The sequence below is a fragment of the Peromyscus eremicus genome, chromosome 5 (genome assembly GCF_949786415.1).
Source record: "Peromyscus eremicus chromosome 5, PerEre_H2_v1, whole genome shotgun sequence".
NCBI lineage: Eukaryota > Metazoa > Chordata > Mammalia > Rodentia > Cricetidae > Peromyscus > Peromyscus eremicus.
The window spans coordinates 83,194,871-83,213,309 of record NC_081420.1 but is presented as its reverse complement, the minus strand read 5'-3'; the positions used below and the strand labels follow the sequence as shown (position 1 = coordinate 83,213,309).

The following is an 18,439-nucleotide window of genomic DNA, read 5'->3' as shown; positions in this document are numbered from 1 at the left end:
CCAGAATGGCCCTAAACTCTCTGTATTGCCAAGGGTGACCTTGAACCTCTGATCCTTCTACCTCCACCTCAGTCCTGGGATTATAGGCATACACCATCATGCCCAGTTGACATGATACTAAGGTCAAACCCCAGGCCTCATATATGCTAGGGACTCACTGGATCCACTGAGCCACATCCCCAGACCCCCCAAACAAAATGATACATGACAAGAGACAGTTGAGCATTTTATCCATGTTTATCCATGTTTCGCCTACAGTGTGATGCTCTCATGAAGTGTTTTAATAAATATTATTAAGGCTTCAGGTAACTACTGTTTGGAAGGATTACTGTCCAGCACTGACATTTACAATCAGGTCTGTAGCCATAAACAGTCACTCACTTATGGTGAGCGATACAAATATTAGCTTGTCGCAGGTTTGTTTTCTCTCTCCATTCAATGTATATTCATTCCAGTCTTTTCCCTCTACCTATGCCTGATATCAATTTTGGTAGTTGCGGAAAAGCAAATTGACCAGAGTGGCAGAATATTTCCTCCTTCTGGAAAGCTCTCATGAATCAGCGATGAAACTTCCAAATAAATCTGAGCAAAGAAGCTATCAGCTCAGTAACAGCAAGAACAGATGCAGACTGCCTTGGGAACTCTGGGCAGGGAAATGGTGGTTTTCATATTTCACATGCCTGTGTGGCATTCCTAAACCAGAGAGGACATAACACACCTGCCATCTACAAAGAAGCGGGCTGAGAGCAACCTCACCCGAAGTGCCCATGAAGGCTTTCCACGTGGAACCCTTTTGTCACAGCTTCCGACAGGTGTTACTAAAGGTGGCAAGGATATTGTAACGTGCCTCTAGGTCATCTGGGAAGACCCTGTGGCCAACTAAGCAGGCTGTCCCGCTTGTCAACAGACTCCACACTCACCCACAAGTTAAACCAGTGGCACATGTTCCCACATGCCCGTGGACTGTCCACCATGAAGAGGCTGACGTACTTTCTTGCAAGAAGAGAAACAGATGCCGCCGGTCTGTCTGTGCTGATAGACTCCAGAGGTGCTAGATGGACTCCAGAATCCAGTCACTGTTGGAGAGATGGGTAACAGGCAGGGACAAGTCCCGGGGAGGGCCTCGGCCCTGGTCTTCTTGGAGAGAGCCCTGCTCCTGGAAGTCCTCCTCGTCATCGAAGAAGCCATTCTCCAATGCATAGGTGCAGTCCAGGCTGGAGGCTGCCTGGCACGCTCCCTTGTACTCCTGAATGGACTCATAGAGGCTGTAGAGCTGGCAGAGCAAGGACATGTCGAGCTGTCGGAGGCCAACCTTGAGGGAAGGGGGGGGGGGGAAGCTAAGTCAGTGCTAAAATTGAATTTTAGTTCAATACCCAACTAGAAATCTGCCTGGGGGGTGCTGGAGAGATGGCTCAGAGGTTAAGAGCACTGACTGCTTTTCCAGAGGTCCTGAGTTCAATTCCCAGCAACCACATGGTGGCTCACAACCATCTGTAATGAGATCTGGTGCCCTCTTCTGGCCTGCAGTCATACATGCTGTATACATAATAAATAAATAAATCTTTAAAAAAAAGAAAGAAAGAAATCTGCCTGGGCTAGTACATTCCTTCCCTCAGGAAGGCTTAAGGCAGGCAGCATCAATGGGACGCTGTGGAATTCCAATCCAGGTGGACACGTACTTCCACTGTGTCATGCCATACCCCAGACCTGAGTGGGTGAGTCCATACCTGGGGGCAGTGAGCCCAGCCTGAATTTGCCCTGGCGCTCCAGACACACCCAGTGAAGCAACAGCAGGGCATGTTCTGGGCACCTCAGCAGGTTTCATTGTGGATGCCAGGTTGCCACGCCCACGACGGTGTCGCCCGCGTGACAAATGCCTTGGATGAGGTGGTTACGTGGGAAAAGGGGGGCTCGCGGCCCTCGGGTCTATGCCCCCGGCGACCCCTTATCAATCTGCCCGAATCATGGTGCCAGGCTACACGGAACCACGCAAAATCTGCTTGCAGAGGCTGGCTGGCACTCTGCCTTTTTCTCTTTGCAGCTGTGACTATTGCTGTTTCCTTGTGTATTGATTTCGGGAAGTTAACTCTCAATGTTCCTGATGTGCCCCATAAAGAGAATAATGATTCCTCAAAAGTGGCCTCAATACCCCCACCTATAATTCAAGCTTTTAGGCAAACAGTTAAAGAGGGTCCTAGAAGTTTGGGGGAATTTATGAATGATTTAGAGCAAAAAGAACTTATGACTCAGAGGGACGAAGATTCTAGTGAAGAGAGAATAAAAGTAAAAGTCCAGGAACTCATAAGCAATCCACACGCACAGCCAACAGCAGCTACAAGGAAGCAGTTACAGGAATTAGCCATTCCTACAAGAATTATCCAGGGACAAATAAAGTTTCTCATCAAGGGCCGGTGGTGGCAACCCCCTAACTTTAATCCTAGATATAATAATTATTTGGAGCCATTGCCCTTTACGGGAGCTTATGATAAACATGGGAACCAATGGGTGAATCATAATAGTATGAAAACAGAATGGCATAAGTTACAGTTCATGGAAAGAATAGCTAGGTCCCAACCCCCCCTGGTGCCTTCCCACCTGCAGACAAAGGTTAAATATTTTCACACAAATGAAACCATGGTGAGAACGATGGTGGGAAGGGTTTAACTTTGATACAAAACAAAGGTCTAATAATTATGTAGAAGGAAAACTTCAGCTAGGGCCGTAATGTTCTCTGTCTGGATGAGGAACCACAAAAGAGAAAAATAACACCTGTATGCATGAGATCTGTTAGTCATTCTGAGAAAATTGTGTGACCACATTGTTAATTCTATGTCTATCGCCCCACTGGCCGATTGCCATGTTATACATTCAATTGCCGATTGAATGTATAAAAACACTGCTTGGTCTGAGTAAAATTGCAGCAGTTTCACAGCATACTCTGGTGTCTGTGTCTGTCTGTCATTCGCCGAATCTCACTTATCCTGAGTACCTTCACCCCGTTCTCCCTCGGTCTGGTGTTCCAGCTGAGACCCAGTCCGTGGCACCAGGTCCTGGAGACATGACTGCTTCCCACACCCACACTCAGAGAAGACCCACACGTGACTTCCTTGTAACCCTGGCAAGCCCTCACATCTGTTGTTCTCAGGCAGCACATTACCCCTGGCCAGGGACAGGATCTCACTGGTCAGTGTGGCGTGGCACACTTGTAAGCAACCCCATTTGCCTCAGGGTTTTCCAGGCATGGCAGAGTTCAGACACTCTCTCTTCTAGACAGGGCCTAGTGTGATCCCTCCCCCAAGACAATGAACTATGAACTGAAGATGCAGCCTTATACCAACCTGCTGGACATTTCACTAAAACAAGTGGCAGGGGACAAGAAATGTGTGGGAATGGCAGGCAGCAATTGATCATCCTCACCTTCCTCTCTCCCTACTGCCTGCCCTATGGCGAGAAGCAGCCAGGTCCAGAAAAGCCTGGGTTCCATCAAGCCTAAACCCAGGGAGGGGATGATGCTCAGAACTGCAGGGGAGCCTGCACACCTCAACCTTTAACAGGCCAAGCACCGTGTTAGCAGCTTGAAAAAGCACCCTCTGCTTCCTGCAAAGCAGCCACCCGGGTCAGACAAGATGAAAGCTACCACCAGAATGGCCCAGGGAAGCTGGGCGGTGGTGGCGCACGCCTTTAATCCCAGTACTCGGCAGGCAGAGACAGGCGGATCTCTGTGAGTTCGAGGCCAGCCTGGTCTACAGAACGAGATCCAGGAAAGGTGCAAAAGCTACACAGAGGAACCCTGTCTTGAAACAAACAAACAAAAAAAAAAAAAAAGAAAAGAAAAAAAAAAAAAAGAATGGCCCAGGGAAAGAGAAAGACTCCAGTAGGCCCAGACCTGGGATGCTAACGTCAGGCTTAAGGAGGATTTCAATCAGATGTAACCTTATTACACAAAGTCACAACCTCTCCAGCGTCCAGCCTGGAGAGCCCAAGCCTAGGTGTGACCACCCCACATGCAAACAGACCTAATGTCACTCTTTCCTAACCACACTTTAGATATCTGAAGGCAGACCACATCCTCTGGCCTAAAAAGAGCAAACAGCCAAGTCAGGCAGGGTAGAGCATGGCTGACATCCCAGCACTTGGGAAGCTGAGGCAGGAGGATTGTGAGTTTGAGGCCAGCCTGAGCTACATAGTGATAGCATCGGAAGACAAAACAGCCTGTTGGCTGTTTTCATTGGGATGTTCTGGCCAAATCCTTCCTGTGCATGGCTCCTACGTGCCAAGATTCTATTGCAGATATGATCACAACCTCCACGGCTCAAGGTTCTGACTAAGTAAGTCAAATACACCTGTCTGCTCTCAAATTTATCTTTGATAAAGCCGCACCTTCCAAGATTCATACCTGTGTTTGCTTAAAGTATTAAGAAGAGGCTCCTATGATACATGTCTCCTACCCAGTCACTGCTTCACCATCAAGTGAAAGACACCAAGACTGCTTCTCATGTCAAGAACAGACCACAGGAAGGCCGAAGGGGCTCTGAGCAGACGGTAATGTTCACCCTCTGGGGACCCACGGGGTCAGCCCAGGGTGAGACAAAAGCCTCAGCTCTGAAACTCTGTTGGATGACAAGGTCGTGATCCCATGTCACCCAAGACTCATGGTGCCGGGTTCTTCCAAATGAAGTCTTCCTGGATACCCAAGGACATGCCCAAGGACGTGCCCAGCACACGGTGGTAAGTGGAGAATCTGAACGGACCTCCCTGCACTGGCACACAGGGATGATTCACAGAGCTGCCCTGTCATTGGGTGTGACACTGGCCTAGAAACACCTGACCCGCCTAGAGATACAGCATGGTTCTGACACACCTGTTACACAGCCAAACACGTGCCCATTGCACAGGCAAGGATTTTACCTAAATACAGTAGTACATGATCACACCTGCCTCAGCTCCTCAGAACAACTGCTCCAGGCACCAGGCTAACTTCCTCCCACTAGGCAGAATTTTCCTGAAGTATAAGGTAAGTGACAGTGACATTCTAGCCAGCACAGGCAGTCTTCAGCATAGCTGGTTCTAGATGACTGAATGAATACAAAGATCTGTCCTGGTGTAGTGTCATGTTAGAGCGGGAACCCAGAGGCCATGGCAGGACAGGCAGTGCTGTGTGCTTACGGCATGCCTACATGGCTCCTGTCATCAGCTTGAGAGGGGCACGGTGGGCCAGCCTGGCTCCTCCAGAAGATTCTTTGCTAAGGGGTCTGGATGAGGACAAGGAGGAGAGCATGCCCCAGGACTAAACTACAGGACATTATGAAGTCACCCCATGGGCAAGAGCAACTCCGCCCTTCCAGGAAAAAATTGTTAAGGAATTATCCCCTTCCTTACCCATAAGCAAGCCCAAAACACCCACCCACGTGTCCCTGAAGCACAACTTCGTAGGATTTAGAAAGGACAGCTTTCTTCTGGAGGCATTTTGAAAACTTTAGGCTCATTTCCACAAATCATAGTCACCTCAGCCCCTGTGGTTTCCCATCCTTTATTGTGACTTACAGTAGGGCATGATGATGAGGGCCAGTTTAGTCCCTGCAAGCTGGTTATCCTTCCCTCCTCTGCTGGGGCTGCCTGCTTCCTCTCTGCCATTCTCTCTCCTCATCCCCCTGCTGCCAGATCTGTGGCCTTTCACTAGGACAAGGGTTCTCAACCTGTGGGTCTCAACCTCTTTAGGGTTGCATATCAGATCATTACAGTTATGAAGTGGCTATATATATATATACACATGTTTGGGGTCACCACAACATATATATATATATATGTTTGGGGCCACCACAACATGAGGAACTGTATTAAAGGGTCGCAGCGTTAGGAAGGTTGAGAACCACTGCTCTAAGGGAATTTAACAATAGGCTCAGTTGCAGGAATTATCTCAGACAGGATGGTGGCTCCCTGCTGGGCTGAGGGTCAGTAGAGTCCCAGAAACTCACTGAGGCTGGCGGAGAGGGGCTCATCACTAGGTGGCTGGGGCTTAAGAGGCCTAGAAGCTTTTCTTTCTTTAGACCGGTTCTCATGGAGCCCTGGCTGGCGTCAACTCAATTTACAGCAAAGATGACCTTGAACCCCCGATCCTCTTGTTTCTGCCTCCCAAGTGCTGGAGTGACAGGTGCTCACCACCATCCTCTGTCCAGAGGAACCTTTTGGGTCTAGAGAGATGGCTCAGTCTGTAAAGTGCTTGCCATGCAAAAATGATGCCCCCAACCCACACTTTTAAAAGCCAGCCATAGCCAGGTGTGGTGGTGCACAGCTTTAGTCTCAGCACTCAGGAGGCTGAGGCAGGTGGCTATCTGTGAGCAGCATCACCCCTGTAATATAACCCCAGCACTGAGAAGGCAGAGTGGGACGCCTGGAGCTCACTGGAGTCATTCCACCCAAATCAGTGAATCTCAGGTTCAGTGGGAGACCGTATCTCAGAACACAGGGTGGAGAGGACCAGAGGAAGACACCTGACGGTATCCTCTGGCCTCCACACAGGAGCACGCACACTCACAAACAGGATGTACACACACACACATACACAAAATACTGGGGGGGAAAAGGAAATTTTTGCTGACTCAAAACATTAAAATATTAAGACATATTAGCTTGGCATGGTTGTGCACACCTGTTGCGGGATATTTGATCACATTGTGAACCCCAAGATTATGTTCAAATAAAATCAACCATAGATCAAGAGGCAGAGCAAGCAACCAGTTGACTGGAAGTGACCATAGAGAGTGAGGGGAAGTTGGGAGGCCGGGAAGAGCGAGATGCACAGGAAGCAGAAGGCGAGGAGATATGGTTGGAGGAGTTTTTTGTTTGAGACAGAGTAGGAAAAGCCCCCTTTTCTGCGGTGGTAACAACGGCGCAGCAGCAACAACGATGGTGAGTGGCAGCGGCAGCGGAAGGTCAGCTTTCTCTGCCTCTCTGAGCTAGTGGGTTTTCACCCCAGCATCTGGCTTTGAAGACTTTATTGGTAAAATTGAATGATAGACTTAGTTAAAAACAACACATACCTGTGATCCTAGCACTGGGGAGGCAGAGGCAGGAGGATCTCTGTGAGTCCAAGGCCAGCCTGGTCTACACAGTGAGTTCTAACCAGAGACAGATACATAATGAGACCCTGTCTCAAAAAAAAAAAAAAAGTACCTTTTAGGAATAATTCCCTTGTTTTAATTAGCTTGTTACCTACTTATACCAGTGGGACCCCCACCTCCATCCAATCAATGGTGTGCCAAGCACAGTCTACCTGAGCTCCACAGTATAAATTATTTCTCATTCAAGGTTCAAAATCAGACAACAACAACAACAAAAACAAGAATGATACACTACTCTATTTACAAAACTAAACAGGAAAGCAACTTCTTCCCAACTACAGTGAAGATTCAAAGCCAAACAAACACATAGGGAAATGTTCTTACTCCTGGCCAGGTGTAGGAGGTGGGAAGCAGGCAATAAGGGTGGGGGGTGAGGGAGTATTAGCCTATGAGTGTCACACAAAGACCTCTAGGAGATGATGCCCACTGTCCCTTGTCAGAGTTAAAAAATTATTGTGCAAGGGATGAGGAGATGGCTCAGTAGATAAAGAGCTTGTCTCGAAAGCATGCTGACCTGAGTTCGATCCCCAAAACTCAAGTAAAAGCTGGGTGTGGCGGTGCACACCTGTAATCCTAGCTTGGTAGGCAGAGACAGGAGGATGCCTGGAACAGCTAGTCTGGCCAAAATTAGCAAGTTCCAGGTTCAGTGAGAAGCTTGTCTCACAAAATAAAGTGGGAAGGGACTCAGGAAGATATGTAAAGTCAACCTCTGGCCTCCATAGACATAGTCACAAGTGCATGCACACATGCTCATGCAAAATCAGGTGGTACGTGCATATGTTGCACACATACTCAGGTCTACACACATAGACATTATTTATTTATTTATTTATTTATTTATTTATTTATTTATTCTTATTTATTTATTTATTTATTTATTTATTTATTTTTGAGACAAGGTCTTTCTATGTCCTGGAACTTGCTATGTAGGTCAGACTGGCCTCAAACTCAGAGATACACCTGTCTCTGCTTCCAAGTGCTGGGATTAAAGACATGCACTACCCCACCCAGCCTAAAATAAATATTTGTTTAAAACAAAAAAGCCCTGCAGTTGGGTGCAGTGGTATGTACCTGCAATTCTAACTACTCAGGAGGCTGAGGCAAGATGATCGTGACTCACAGGTCAGCCTGGGTAATATATTAAGTCACAACTGAAGGCCGAAGGCCAGGAGTGGTAGAGCACTCCTGGGGGCGGGGAGGGGGGGCAGAGGCAGGCACATCTGCAATTTCGAGGCCACACTGGTTTACAAAGCAGGTTCCAGGACAGCCAGGGCTGTTCCAGGTTTCCACAGAGAAACCCTGTCTCGAAAAACCTGAAAACAGAACAAAATACTGGGCTGGAAGACAAACAAACTCTATTACACCCATGCAGGAGAATTGCTATTCCCTCGTGTGATCGTATCTGTAAGATACGTTCTGAAAATGACGAGTGTGGGAGAAGACACAAGTGTCGGTGGGGTGGGGTGGGAGACTCACGAGTCCTTCCATCACACCCCAACCTCAGGCCTCAAACCTGAAGCAAGGTTAAAACAGAGGTGCGATGGGCCTGGAAGGAGATGCCCTAATCAAGCTAGGAGGGCTCAGTCAGCATTGAGTCCCAGGTCTACAGAGCTATAAAAACGGGTCAGAGCCTGGAGAGCTAGCCGTCACACTGCCCATGTCCTAGGTCCCTCTCATGCCTTCAAATCCAGTATGCAGGGCTGAGGGATGACTCCTTAAGAGTCATCTCTTTGCAAGCAGAAAGACCTGCCAAGAGCCCATGTGCAAAAAGCTGGTGTGGTACAGGAGTCAGTAACAGAATCCTGGAGAGACAGAGAGAGGAGGACCCCTGAGACGGCCGGCCACCCTCGCCTCTTCAGCGAGAGAGCCTGTGTCAAGAACAAAAGCTTGACACTTGAGGGCCACCGCCCGAGGTGTCTATCCTCTAACGTCCACATGGACTCACGTGCAGTGTACCCCCACTCACATGAACAAAACAGCACCTCAGTTTCCCCTTGCATTCTGTAAAGCACTGTTTTAGAGCTTTTAAGGAAATGAAGTTACAGGGCCAAAGGGCAGCTTCAGATTCAATTCCATGGGTATTGTGAAACCGACCTCCAAAACGAAGTGCACCAGCCTCTGCCAGCCAGGCAAGAGAGGCCCACGCCAGCCTCCTGTCAAGTCTTCGCTGGTCTTTCAGGTACAGCACAGTCATTTTTACATCAGCAATTACAAAGGATGCTGAACACTGTAATTTATCTTCTATGGTGTTTATTTACTTCTATCACTAGTAGGATTTTCATTTGCTTTTTGGAGACAGGGCCTCACTGTGTATCTCAGGCTAGCTTCAAACTCGCAGTGATCCTCCTGCCTCCACTTTAGGGTGCTGAGATTACAGGGATGAGCCGCCAGGCCTGGCTCCAACAGCCTCTTTGCACACTTGCTCTTCAGTACGTGCTTTAGTCATCTTCTTCTGTCGACTTGTTCCTGGCTGGAACAGACCGGTTTCCCATAGATTATCCTGTACTATGGAGCTCTGATCACAGGGGAAAGGTTTGCTCCTCTGATCAAGGACACCACTTCTCATCCCTTATACAAGACTCAGAATATATAGGCCTGCACGACCAGGCAGCTGTGGCTCTCAGAGCCAATCACAGACGTTAACAGAGCAAATAAAAATGAACAGGGTCGGGCTGGCAAGATGGCTCAGTGAGTAAGGATGCTTCTTGCCAAGGCTGACGACCTGAGTTAGATCCCTGGGACCCACATGGTAGAAGGAGAGAACTGACCCCTGCAAAGAGACCTTTGACCTCCACAGGCACAACAAGACATGTCTGCACATGACACATACGCGCGCGCGCGCACGCACACACGCACACACGCACGCACACACACACACATACACACACACATACACAAACTTAAACGTAAACAAATAATAATAAAATGAACAAGCCTTAGTGAGTTTCTGTTGCTCTGGAAGGCAGGCCTGGACTTCTGTCTCCTGCGTCCTGAGAACAACCATCTTAGTGTTCTGTGTCTGCAGGGACAGGGACCAGCACAGGAAGGAATGAAGCAATAAGTGACCTTTATGGAAACAAGTGTGGGAGGGAGGCACCGTGTCTGAAGCCTCAGCTAGCACTGGCATTGGGCATGGATCTGACTGGCTGGCTTCCGGCTCAGTCTGCACGTGTGGTTTCTGTCACAGGATCATGGAAGGCTGGAATCCACAGGGAACCAAGAGCGGAACCTCAAAGCTCCCAGCTGCTGCTCGCTGGAGTGACCTGCAGTGGGCCATGGTTGTCCCTCCAAGACCTCCCATTCCTCTACCTAGCATTAAGAGCCTCAGTAATGCAGGGATCAAGCCCCAGAACAAAGGGGTGGGTGTGGGAAGCACCAGCATCCTTGAGATGCAGCAGTGACTGCCTAGGCTGCTGCTCCTCGGAGGCCTCAGCAGATGGAAAGATGCCCAGTGTGCCAAGAGCTGGGGCCCTCTGACATTTACATGCAACAGATGGCTGCTTTAACTAGATGGAGAAGAAGGAGCATGAGCAACTGATGAAGCACTTGGGAGTTCAGTCCGTAAACACGAGCCTGAGGTGCTGCTGCTCCACAGGGAGGTAAATAGGTCAAAGTCTAGCAGTCTGGAACCGTAAAGACACCCATATCCACTCACATCTCCAGATTTCCTGTTTGCCCTTAGTCCTCTGCAGCATTTTACAAATGCTCACTCTGTGAACATCCAGAATGTGACTCTACCATTCTGTTGAGAACATAACAAACTCTGTGTGTGTATGTGTGTGTGTGTGTGTGTGTGTACACGCGCACGCACGTGTGCAAGCAACATCAATGTCTCCTCAGTTTCATGTCTAGCTTATTTCTGAGACAGAGTCTCCCACTGAACCTGGAGCTGTTTTGGACTGGCTGGCCAGTGAGCTTCAGAGATTCTTTTGTCTCTGCTCCTGGAGCTGGGATTACAGGTTCGCACTGCCATGTCCGGCTTTTCTGTGCATTCTGGGGATCCAAACTCAGATCCTCATGCTTGCACACCACGAGCACTTTATACCCAGTAGGCTGTCTTCCCAGCCCCAGAACAATGCTTTCAAATGGCCTTTTCAGGCTGGGTGTCATCGTGGTGCACGCCTATAAACCCCACATTTGGGAGGCAGAGACCTCAAGTTCTCAGTTAGTCTGGCCCATATAGTAAGACTCCATCTCAAAAAATGAAAAATTAAAAAAAAAAAAAAAGCGAACAAGAGTCAAGTTCAGCCTTAGCTGCATAGTTCAAAGAGAACCTGGGCTATTTGAGATCCCATCTCAAAAATAATAATATAAATAAATACCACTAAAAGAGAGTTCTAGGCCAGGCGGGGCTAATGGTAAGACGGTCTCAAAAACTAAACAACCACAAAAACTCAATAAATAAAAGGATTTTTTTAAAAATGGTTGCTTTTACAGTCAATAAGCACTGGTGTGACCTTTGGCTCTTTCAAAATGGACTCTTCCCTGGAGGCTACAGGGACTCAGAGTGACAAAATCTCACAGACGTGGGGTTACTAGAACAGGAAGTAACATGGATCGAAGGCACAAGTCTGAGGAGAGTACAGTGTTAACCAATCTCGGGACTGAGCCTCTGCCCCGAGGGAAGGGCTCCTGCCCTCTCCAGTCCATGTAGCTGCTCCCCTAACTCTTATCATTAGTGTCCCGCCTTTGAAGGGACACTTGCACCCTCAGCTCCAACCAGCCCTCTTCCTCCCCTCCAACTCTGCATCTGAACTGTTCGGCACACTCCTCTACGGATGGCATGTCATGAGTCCCCTCCCCCAACAGCCGCTCTCCCTGACACAATGCTGTAAGAAACTTCCTTTTAACCCAATAACAAGGTCCAAAATGACACAGCGACGCCACACTATACACCCTCTGCATTCACTGAAGACCCAACAATACACAGTGACAGAAACATGTTTGCAGAATGCACCCTCCAAAATTGAGCTGCAGAATAAATACACTGTGACCCAGGTATTCGCGCTTCATGTGACTGCGTGTACAGACCAGACAGTGCAATGATCAGACAGGGCTGTGGAGCCCCACAGACCCAACGAAGGGTGAGAACTCGAGGGAGTTAAGCTGGGAGCAGCTGACTTTTGAAAATATAATTAGGATCTGGAGAGATGGCTCAGAGAGCAACATCTCACACTGCTCTGGGAGAGGGCCCAAGTTCGGTTCCCAACACCCACCTGTAAATCCAGTTCCTTCTGGCCTCCAAGGGCACTTGCACTCATGTACACATACTCCCATGCATACATACACTCATGCATTTAATTAAAAATAGTAAAATCTAAAAGAGATTAAAAAAATAAGCTGGGAGTACTGGTGAATGTCTTTAATCCCAGCACTCAAAAGGCAGAGGCAGGTGGATTTCTGTGAGTTCCAGGCCAGCCAAGGGCTATATAGTGAGACCTTGTCTCAAAAAGGAAGAAAGAGGAAGAGGAGGAAAAATAATATAAAATACATGTCGAATGCCTCTCCCTTGAAGAATTTACAAGGTGTGATGGTTAGTTCTAATTATCAGTGTAGCACAACTTAGAACTCCCTGAAAAGAAAGTCTCAAAAATTGTCTAAATTAGGTTGGCCTGGTGGAATATATGGAGAATAGTCTGGAATGTTAATTGATGTGGTAATTAATATATGATGACCCAGCCCACTGTGAGCGGATACCATTCCCTAGGCAGAGGATCCTGAACTGTATAAGTAGAGGGGGAAGGGGGCTGAACACTAACATGAATGCATGCATTCATTCTCTCTACTTGGATCTAACTAATTGCTTCAGGTTCTTATGGCTTTGACATTCCAAAATGATAGACTGTAACTTGGAATTGTAGGCTGAATAAATTCTTCCTTAAGTTGTTTTTTGAGGGTATATTATCCCAGCAACAGAGATAAAACTAAAACACAAGGATTTAAACAATGTATAGAAAGCACTTGTCTTTTGTTTGTTTTTTTAAGATAGGGTCTTGTTGTATAACCAGGGTTGCACTCAAACTTATAATCCTCCTTCCTCAGCTTCCCTACTGGTGAGATCACAGGTACACCCTACCACATCAGGGTATACGTTCAACCAGAATATTTACATACAGCCAAAATATTCACATATCTCCAACTATTAGCAGTAATCATCTCTCTGTGTGCTGGACTGTGACATGGGGAGATTTGCTTGATACTGAACCTGAACACAGGGCCTGGGAATGATTAGTATTGACTGTCAACAGGATCTTGAACCACCTAGGAGAGAAACGTCTGGAAATCTCTGAGGGAGTTTCTAGATTGAGTTAATTGAGGTTAATTAATTAATTGGGAAGACCCATCCTACCCATGGGTAATATCTTGCCATGGCCTTGGATCCCAGGCTGAAGAAAGGGAGAAAATCAAGCTGAGCACCAGCATTCATCTCTTCGAATCCGGACTGCAGAGAGAATGCCGCCAGCTGCCTCACGCCCCAGCCGGTATCCTTTCCTCACCACTCTAGACTGTACCCTGGAACAGGAAGCCAGGATAAAGCCTCCTCCCTCACGTCCCTTCTGTCAGAGCAATGACAAAAGCAGTTAACACAGGCCTCGTGCGCGGGGCAAGAGCTCTGCCATTGAGCGGATAGTCCCAGTTTTAGGACTGTGGTTCTTAATTGTTGTTTCAAGACGCTTCCCATTAGTAAACAAACAAACAAAAACCTTGAGTCATCTTTGATTCACTTTTTCCTTATCAGCTTTGAGGACTCATTAGCAATTCTTGTGACTCTGGGGGTTTTGTTGCCAATAAGGTGGCTTCCACTGTACCCATCACTCCCAGGTGCTTCCAGGGTGTTTCCCAGGAGCCTTCTGTTCCTGTTGCACACCTCAAAGTTTCTACTCCTGCTGATGACCTGTGACCCTCGCTTCCCACAGCCACATGGCCACCCTCCTAAGTGTCTCTTGTTCAAACTCCTGGCAGTCAAGCTGGAGGCTCACTGCTCCACTCTCTGCTGTCTCGGTGTTCTCTTCCTGTCTCCTGAGGCCTTCCCACCTCAGACTCTGAAACCCCATGGAGAAGAACCCCCTCACTCAATCCGGGGGACACTCTCTCTCTCTATGCTCACAGGGAGCTGTTTCCCTCAGGCATATGTCACATCCTGTCCCGACATGGAATTATATCCCCACCACAGATTTGACCTCAGGCCTTCAAATTAAATAGATCAACACAGACATTCTGCAGGAGGCTCTGGAAATGAAAGCCCGTTCTTGTTTAAGCAAGACATGAGTTATCGCAGAAACCTCACTGTTCCCCCAGGTCAGTAAGTCTCTTGAGCTGCAAGACAGACTGAAAATCCTCGAGATGGTTTTCTGGAAGGGCCTGTCAGGGCCTGTAGCCAAACCCTACCTTTCACACTGTTATCAGGCAGACTGACAGCCACTCATTTCCTACAGGTGAGCTTCGGAGCTACCGCCCAAGGCATAATTATAAGGTTCCATACTTTAGTCACATCAGGAGGGACCTGGGAAATCCCTTCGGGAATGCAGCAGGGCTCCCCAGCCTCCCTAGCATGTTTATAAAGTAGAGCTTCAGAGCCAGAAGTCATCCTGCATCTTATGCAAGAAAAAAAAATAAAAACAAAACTCCAACACCTAGGGGACAGTCTTCTTATTTTACACAGAGGTTCATGTTATGTCCAAGTTTAGGCCGTAAACACACTAGGTATGGATGTATTTAATCAATTGCAATTTGCCGGATGTGCTAGACTCCAAATAGTGGTTATTAATAAAGAAAGGTGGCTAGTTCGGAACTTAGAAGAACTGTAAGAAACTCAGGAAATCTTTTCAGAGAGAATTAGACATCACTTCCATGATGAAAAAGCATTAAGACTGCATAGTGGCCGGGCAGTGGTGGCACCCGCCTTTAATCCCAGCACTCGGGTGGGGGTGGGGGCAGAGCCAGGAGGATCTCTGTGAGTTTGAGACTGTCCTGGTCTACAGAGCGAGTTCCAGGACAAGCTCCAAAGCTACACAGAGAAATTCCATTTCGGAGGGGGAAAAAAAAAAGATTGCATAGTGGATTCAATTAAGTCTTAGTTTGCAGGGTAGACTTAAGAAAGCAGCAGAAGCCGGGCGGTGGTGGCACAGGCCTTTAATCCCAGCACTCGGGAGGCAGAGGCAGGCGGATCTCTGTGAGTTCGAGGCCAGCCTGGACTACCAAGTGAGTTCCAGGAAAGGCGCAAAGCTACACAGAGAAACCCTGTCTCGAAAAACCAAAAAATAAAAAATAAAAAATAATAAATAAATAAATAAATAAATAAATAAATAAATAAATAAATAAATAAAAATAAAATAAAAAAGAAAGCAGCAGAAATCTAATTTTTTAAACCATATGTAAAACGCACTGGATGATTAAAGGAGTCAACTCCTCTAACTTTCTTTGGCAAATTTATTATCAGGATAAACAGTTTTCTTATATTAGATTTCTTTAGTATTTACCTGGCCCAGTGGATCTTGGACTAGGGGAAAGGAAAGAGGGCAGAGTCTTGGGTGGATGTCTCTGTCCCTCCCTACCTGGCCTGCCGCAGGAAGCAAGCTGGGACAGGGCTCCCTGTGGCCCAAATCCCTGCCCTGGCGTCACCCTGAATCGCGAGTCCTGGTCCAGGAACACCTACTGCACTTCGCAGGACGGAGAAAAACTAAACCCCATTGTTTGAGACCAGACGTAAGGACTTCACCCGGCCGGAGCACGGCTTCCGTGCCGGTAATCGGATTCCTGGCGGGCAGCCGGGGAGGGGCCCGGCCATCCATCTGCTGTCCACACCGATCTGCAGGCTCACAGGAAGCCTGTTTCTCCTGGGACCCGGTAGGCAGACTATGACGCGCCCTGGCCTGGCCCAGGAGGACCCCAGAATCTAAGGCAGTCCTGGGCGTGGATGTCCAGCCGCGGGAAATCCGAGAGGGGAGCACGGACTTTCAGGGACCAGAGGAGACTGTGCCCCGACGGGACCCATGGCGCCTAGTCCTTACCATCTCCTTGCGCAACAGCGCCAGCGCAGCGTCCAGGTTGGGGGGCTTGGTCCTCGTCCCCGAAGCCCTCGTCCCGCCGCCGCCCGCGCCCCCTCGGCTCAGGTCGTCCTGGATGCGCGACTTCTGCGCGTACAGCCGCTCCAGGTGCCGCCAGCCGCCCGCCGCGCCGCCCGCCGCCGAGTGCAACAGCCCGCTCAGGCTTTTGGGTAGCGGCGGCAGCCCGTCTACCCGCAGCCCCCGGGACGTGCCCGCCGACCCTGCCCCGCTCATCTCGCCGCGGCGCCAACCAACACAGGCGCGCGCAGCTCAGCCGAGGTCCCCGGAGCCCCGCGGGTCCCCACCCACTTCCCGCCCGCCCGAGGCCCGCCCGCTGCCCGGCCCCCTGGTCTCCGCCCCTCCTCGGGGCCCGCCCCCTCCTCGGCTCCCTGCTGCTCGCCCTGAGGTGGCTCCCTGAAGGCCGGCTGGCCTCCAGCTCCATCTCCACCCATCTGCACCCCGGACCAACCACCCCCGGACACCTTAAGTCTCAGCTCCGTGAACCCCCTCATGCAGTCAGTCCCCTCCCTTCTTCATCACATCTGCAGCGGGTCTCCACCTGCCTATATTCCACTTTCCAGTCCTACTCCAGCCCTGTGCACCCCACCTCCAGCTGGTCATCTCCCTTCCCCTCTGAACCCCACTTCCAGGCCCAGGCCCACCCGACCAGCGCTGTTCCCACCCCCCATTCTGCACCCCAAACCCTAGTGGTCTTCTGCACTCCAGACAGGCTCCTGACTGGATGAGTCTAGCCTCGCTGGCTTAACTCTGACCAGCCATTGAAACAGCTTCTATCAACCAAGGGGGCCCAGTTCCAGCGCCCAACCCCGGGAATGCCTGCGCCTCAGCGTGAGAGTGATGACCCAGAGTGCTGGCCCCAGCCACAACAGCGCCCAGTGCTCATTCACAGGGGCTTATTTGCCGCCTCTGTGGATGTCAAGGTTTCCTGAACTTCAGCAGTCAAGAAGAGTACCGGTCTTGCTTTGTTCACTCTTTTAAAGAAATGGACCAACTTGTCTTTCAGCCCAGCCAAGAACACTAAAGTAATTCTAAATAGAAATGTCAAGGAATAACGACCCTGCTCCACCTGGTGGAAAGAGAGAACCGACTCCTGCAAGTTGTGATCGTACATGCACCACCATGACATGTGTGCACAGCATACACCCTAAAATCAGTAAGTGGAAAAAATGAAAACTGAAGTGTCGGGGAGTTAGAGAGGGAGGTTGAATCTCAGGAACTCTTTACCACCTTCAGCAAAAGTAACTAAAAGTACGCCTTAAAGAAAAGAGAAATGGCCGGGCGGTGGTGGTACACGTCTATTCCCAGCACTCGGGAGGCAGAGTCAGGCGGATCTCTGTGAGTTTGAGGCCAGCCTGGTCTACAGAGTGAGTTCCAGTACAGGCACCAAAGCTACACAGAGAAAGCTTGTAGGGGGCGGGGGGGGGGGGGGAGAGAAGGAGGGAGGGAGGGAGAGAGAGAGAGAGAGAGAGAGAGAGAGAGAGAGAGAGAGAGAGGAGTCAGGAACAGGTTTTGCCCTTCCTGGAAGACTCAAATGTTAGCGTTAGCAAAAGATACCCACTGGCTCAGATTCAAGATGAGGAAGTCAGAGCTCTGTTCAATAGCAGAGAAACCTAGGGAGCCAGTATTGAGAACTTTCATGCCCATGGCTACTGAGTTTAGTTTTAAAGGGACTGAATGAATCTGAGTTAATTCAGTAGGAGCATAATGTTTCAGGCGCTTCAGATGCCTGCTGTAAAAGCACCTTCTAGCTCTGGGGGCTTTCTGCTCCTGTACATGGAGCCCACCTCAAAATCAACCTGGGAAGTTGATGTTAGACCCAGTCAGACAGTGAGAAGCTGTAGGTTAGGCAGTGAGATCTAAGGGCAGACACCCTGGAGACCACCAACCCACCTGCCCACACTTTCCCAGGCGTTCAGCGTCTCACCTGCCTAAAACTTAGGCGGTCCTTCATCATCCACTTGTTAAGCAATGGAGAGTCTGAGATTGCCTGTGTGGGAGGGAGGGAGGGAGGGAGGGAGGGAAGAGGGGAGGGGTGGAAAACAGTAGACCTGCCTTTCACAACCTGGCCTGGATTCTTTTTCACCCGCCACCTTGCTGCCTCTCTAGAAGACCTAACAGGATGGTCAAGTGAGTCGATAGAGCAAGAGGAAGCATTGCAAAGCATCTGAGGCCCGGAAGTCATCTTAAAGTACATCCTTCCTCGGAAGGAGGATGCTGAAGGAAAGAGGATGAAGCTGGTTAGAAAACAGC

At 49.2% G+C, this 18,439-nt stretch overlaps 1 protein-coding gene across 1 annotated transcript; it reads right to left on the bottom strand.

The window, feature by feature from the left end:
- Positions 1 to 242: 242 nt before the first annotated feature.
- Positions 243 to 16,408, bottom strand: Fam89a (family with sequence similarity 89 member A). Its single transcript, XM_059262483.1, has 2 exons — positions 16,133 to 16,408; positions 243 to 1,312 (listed from the first exon to the last, which is right to left on the bottom strand). Exons 1-2 carry the CDS (start codon positions 16,400 to 16,402, stop codon positions 1,052 to 1,054), a joined length of 531 nt encoding a protein of 176 aa, XP_059118466.1. The 5' UTR covers positions 16,403 to 16,408; the 3' UTR covers positions 243 to 1,051.
- Between the last annotated feature and the right edge of the window lie 2,031 nt (positions 16,409 to 18,439).

Bases quoted from the DNA above. Each gene is read 5' to 3' on its own strand.
- Fam89a (XM_059262483.1), bottom strand. From the start codon at position 16,402: ATGAGCGGGGCAGGGTCGGCGGGCACGTCCCGGGGGCTGCGGGTAGAC. The intron at 1,313-16,132 runs GTAAGGACTAGG...CCTTCCCTCAAG, and splicing joins CGCTGTTGCGCAAGGAGATG to GTTGGCCTCCGACAGCTCGA.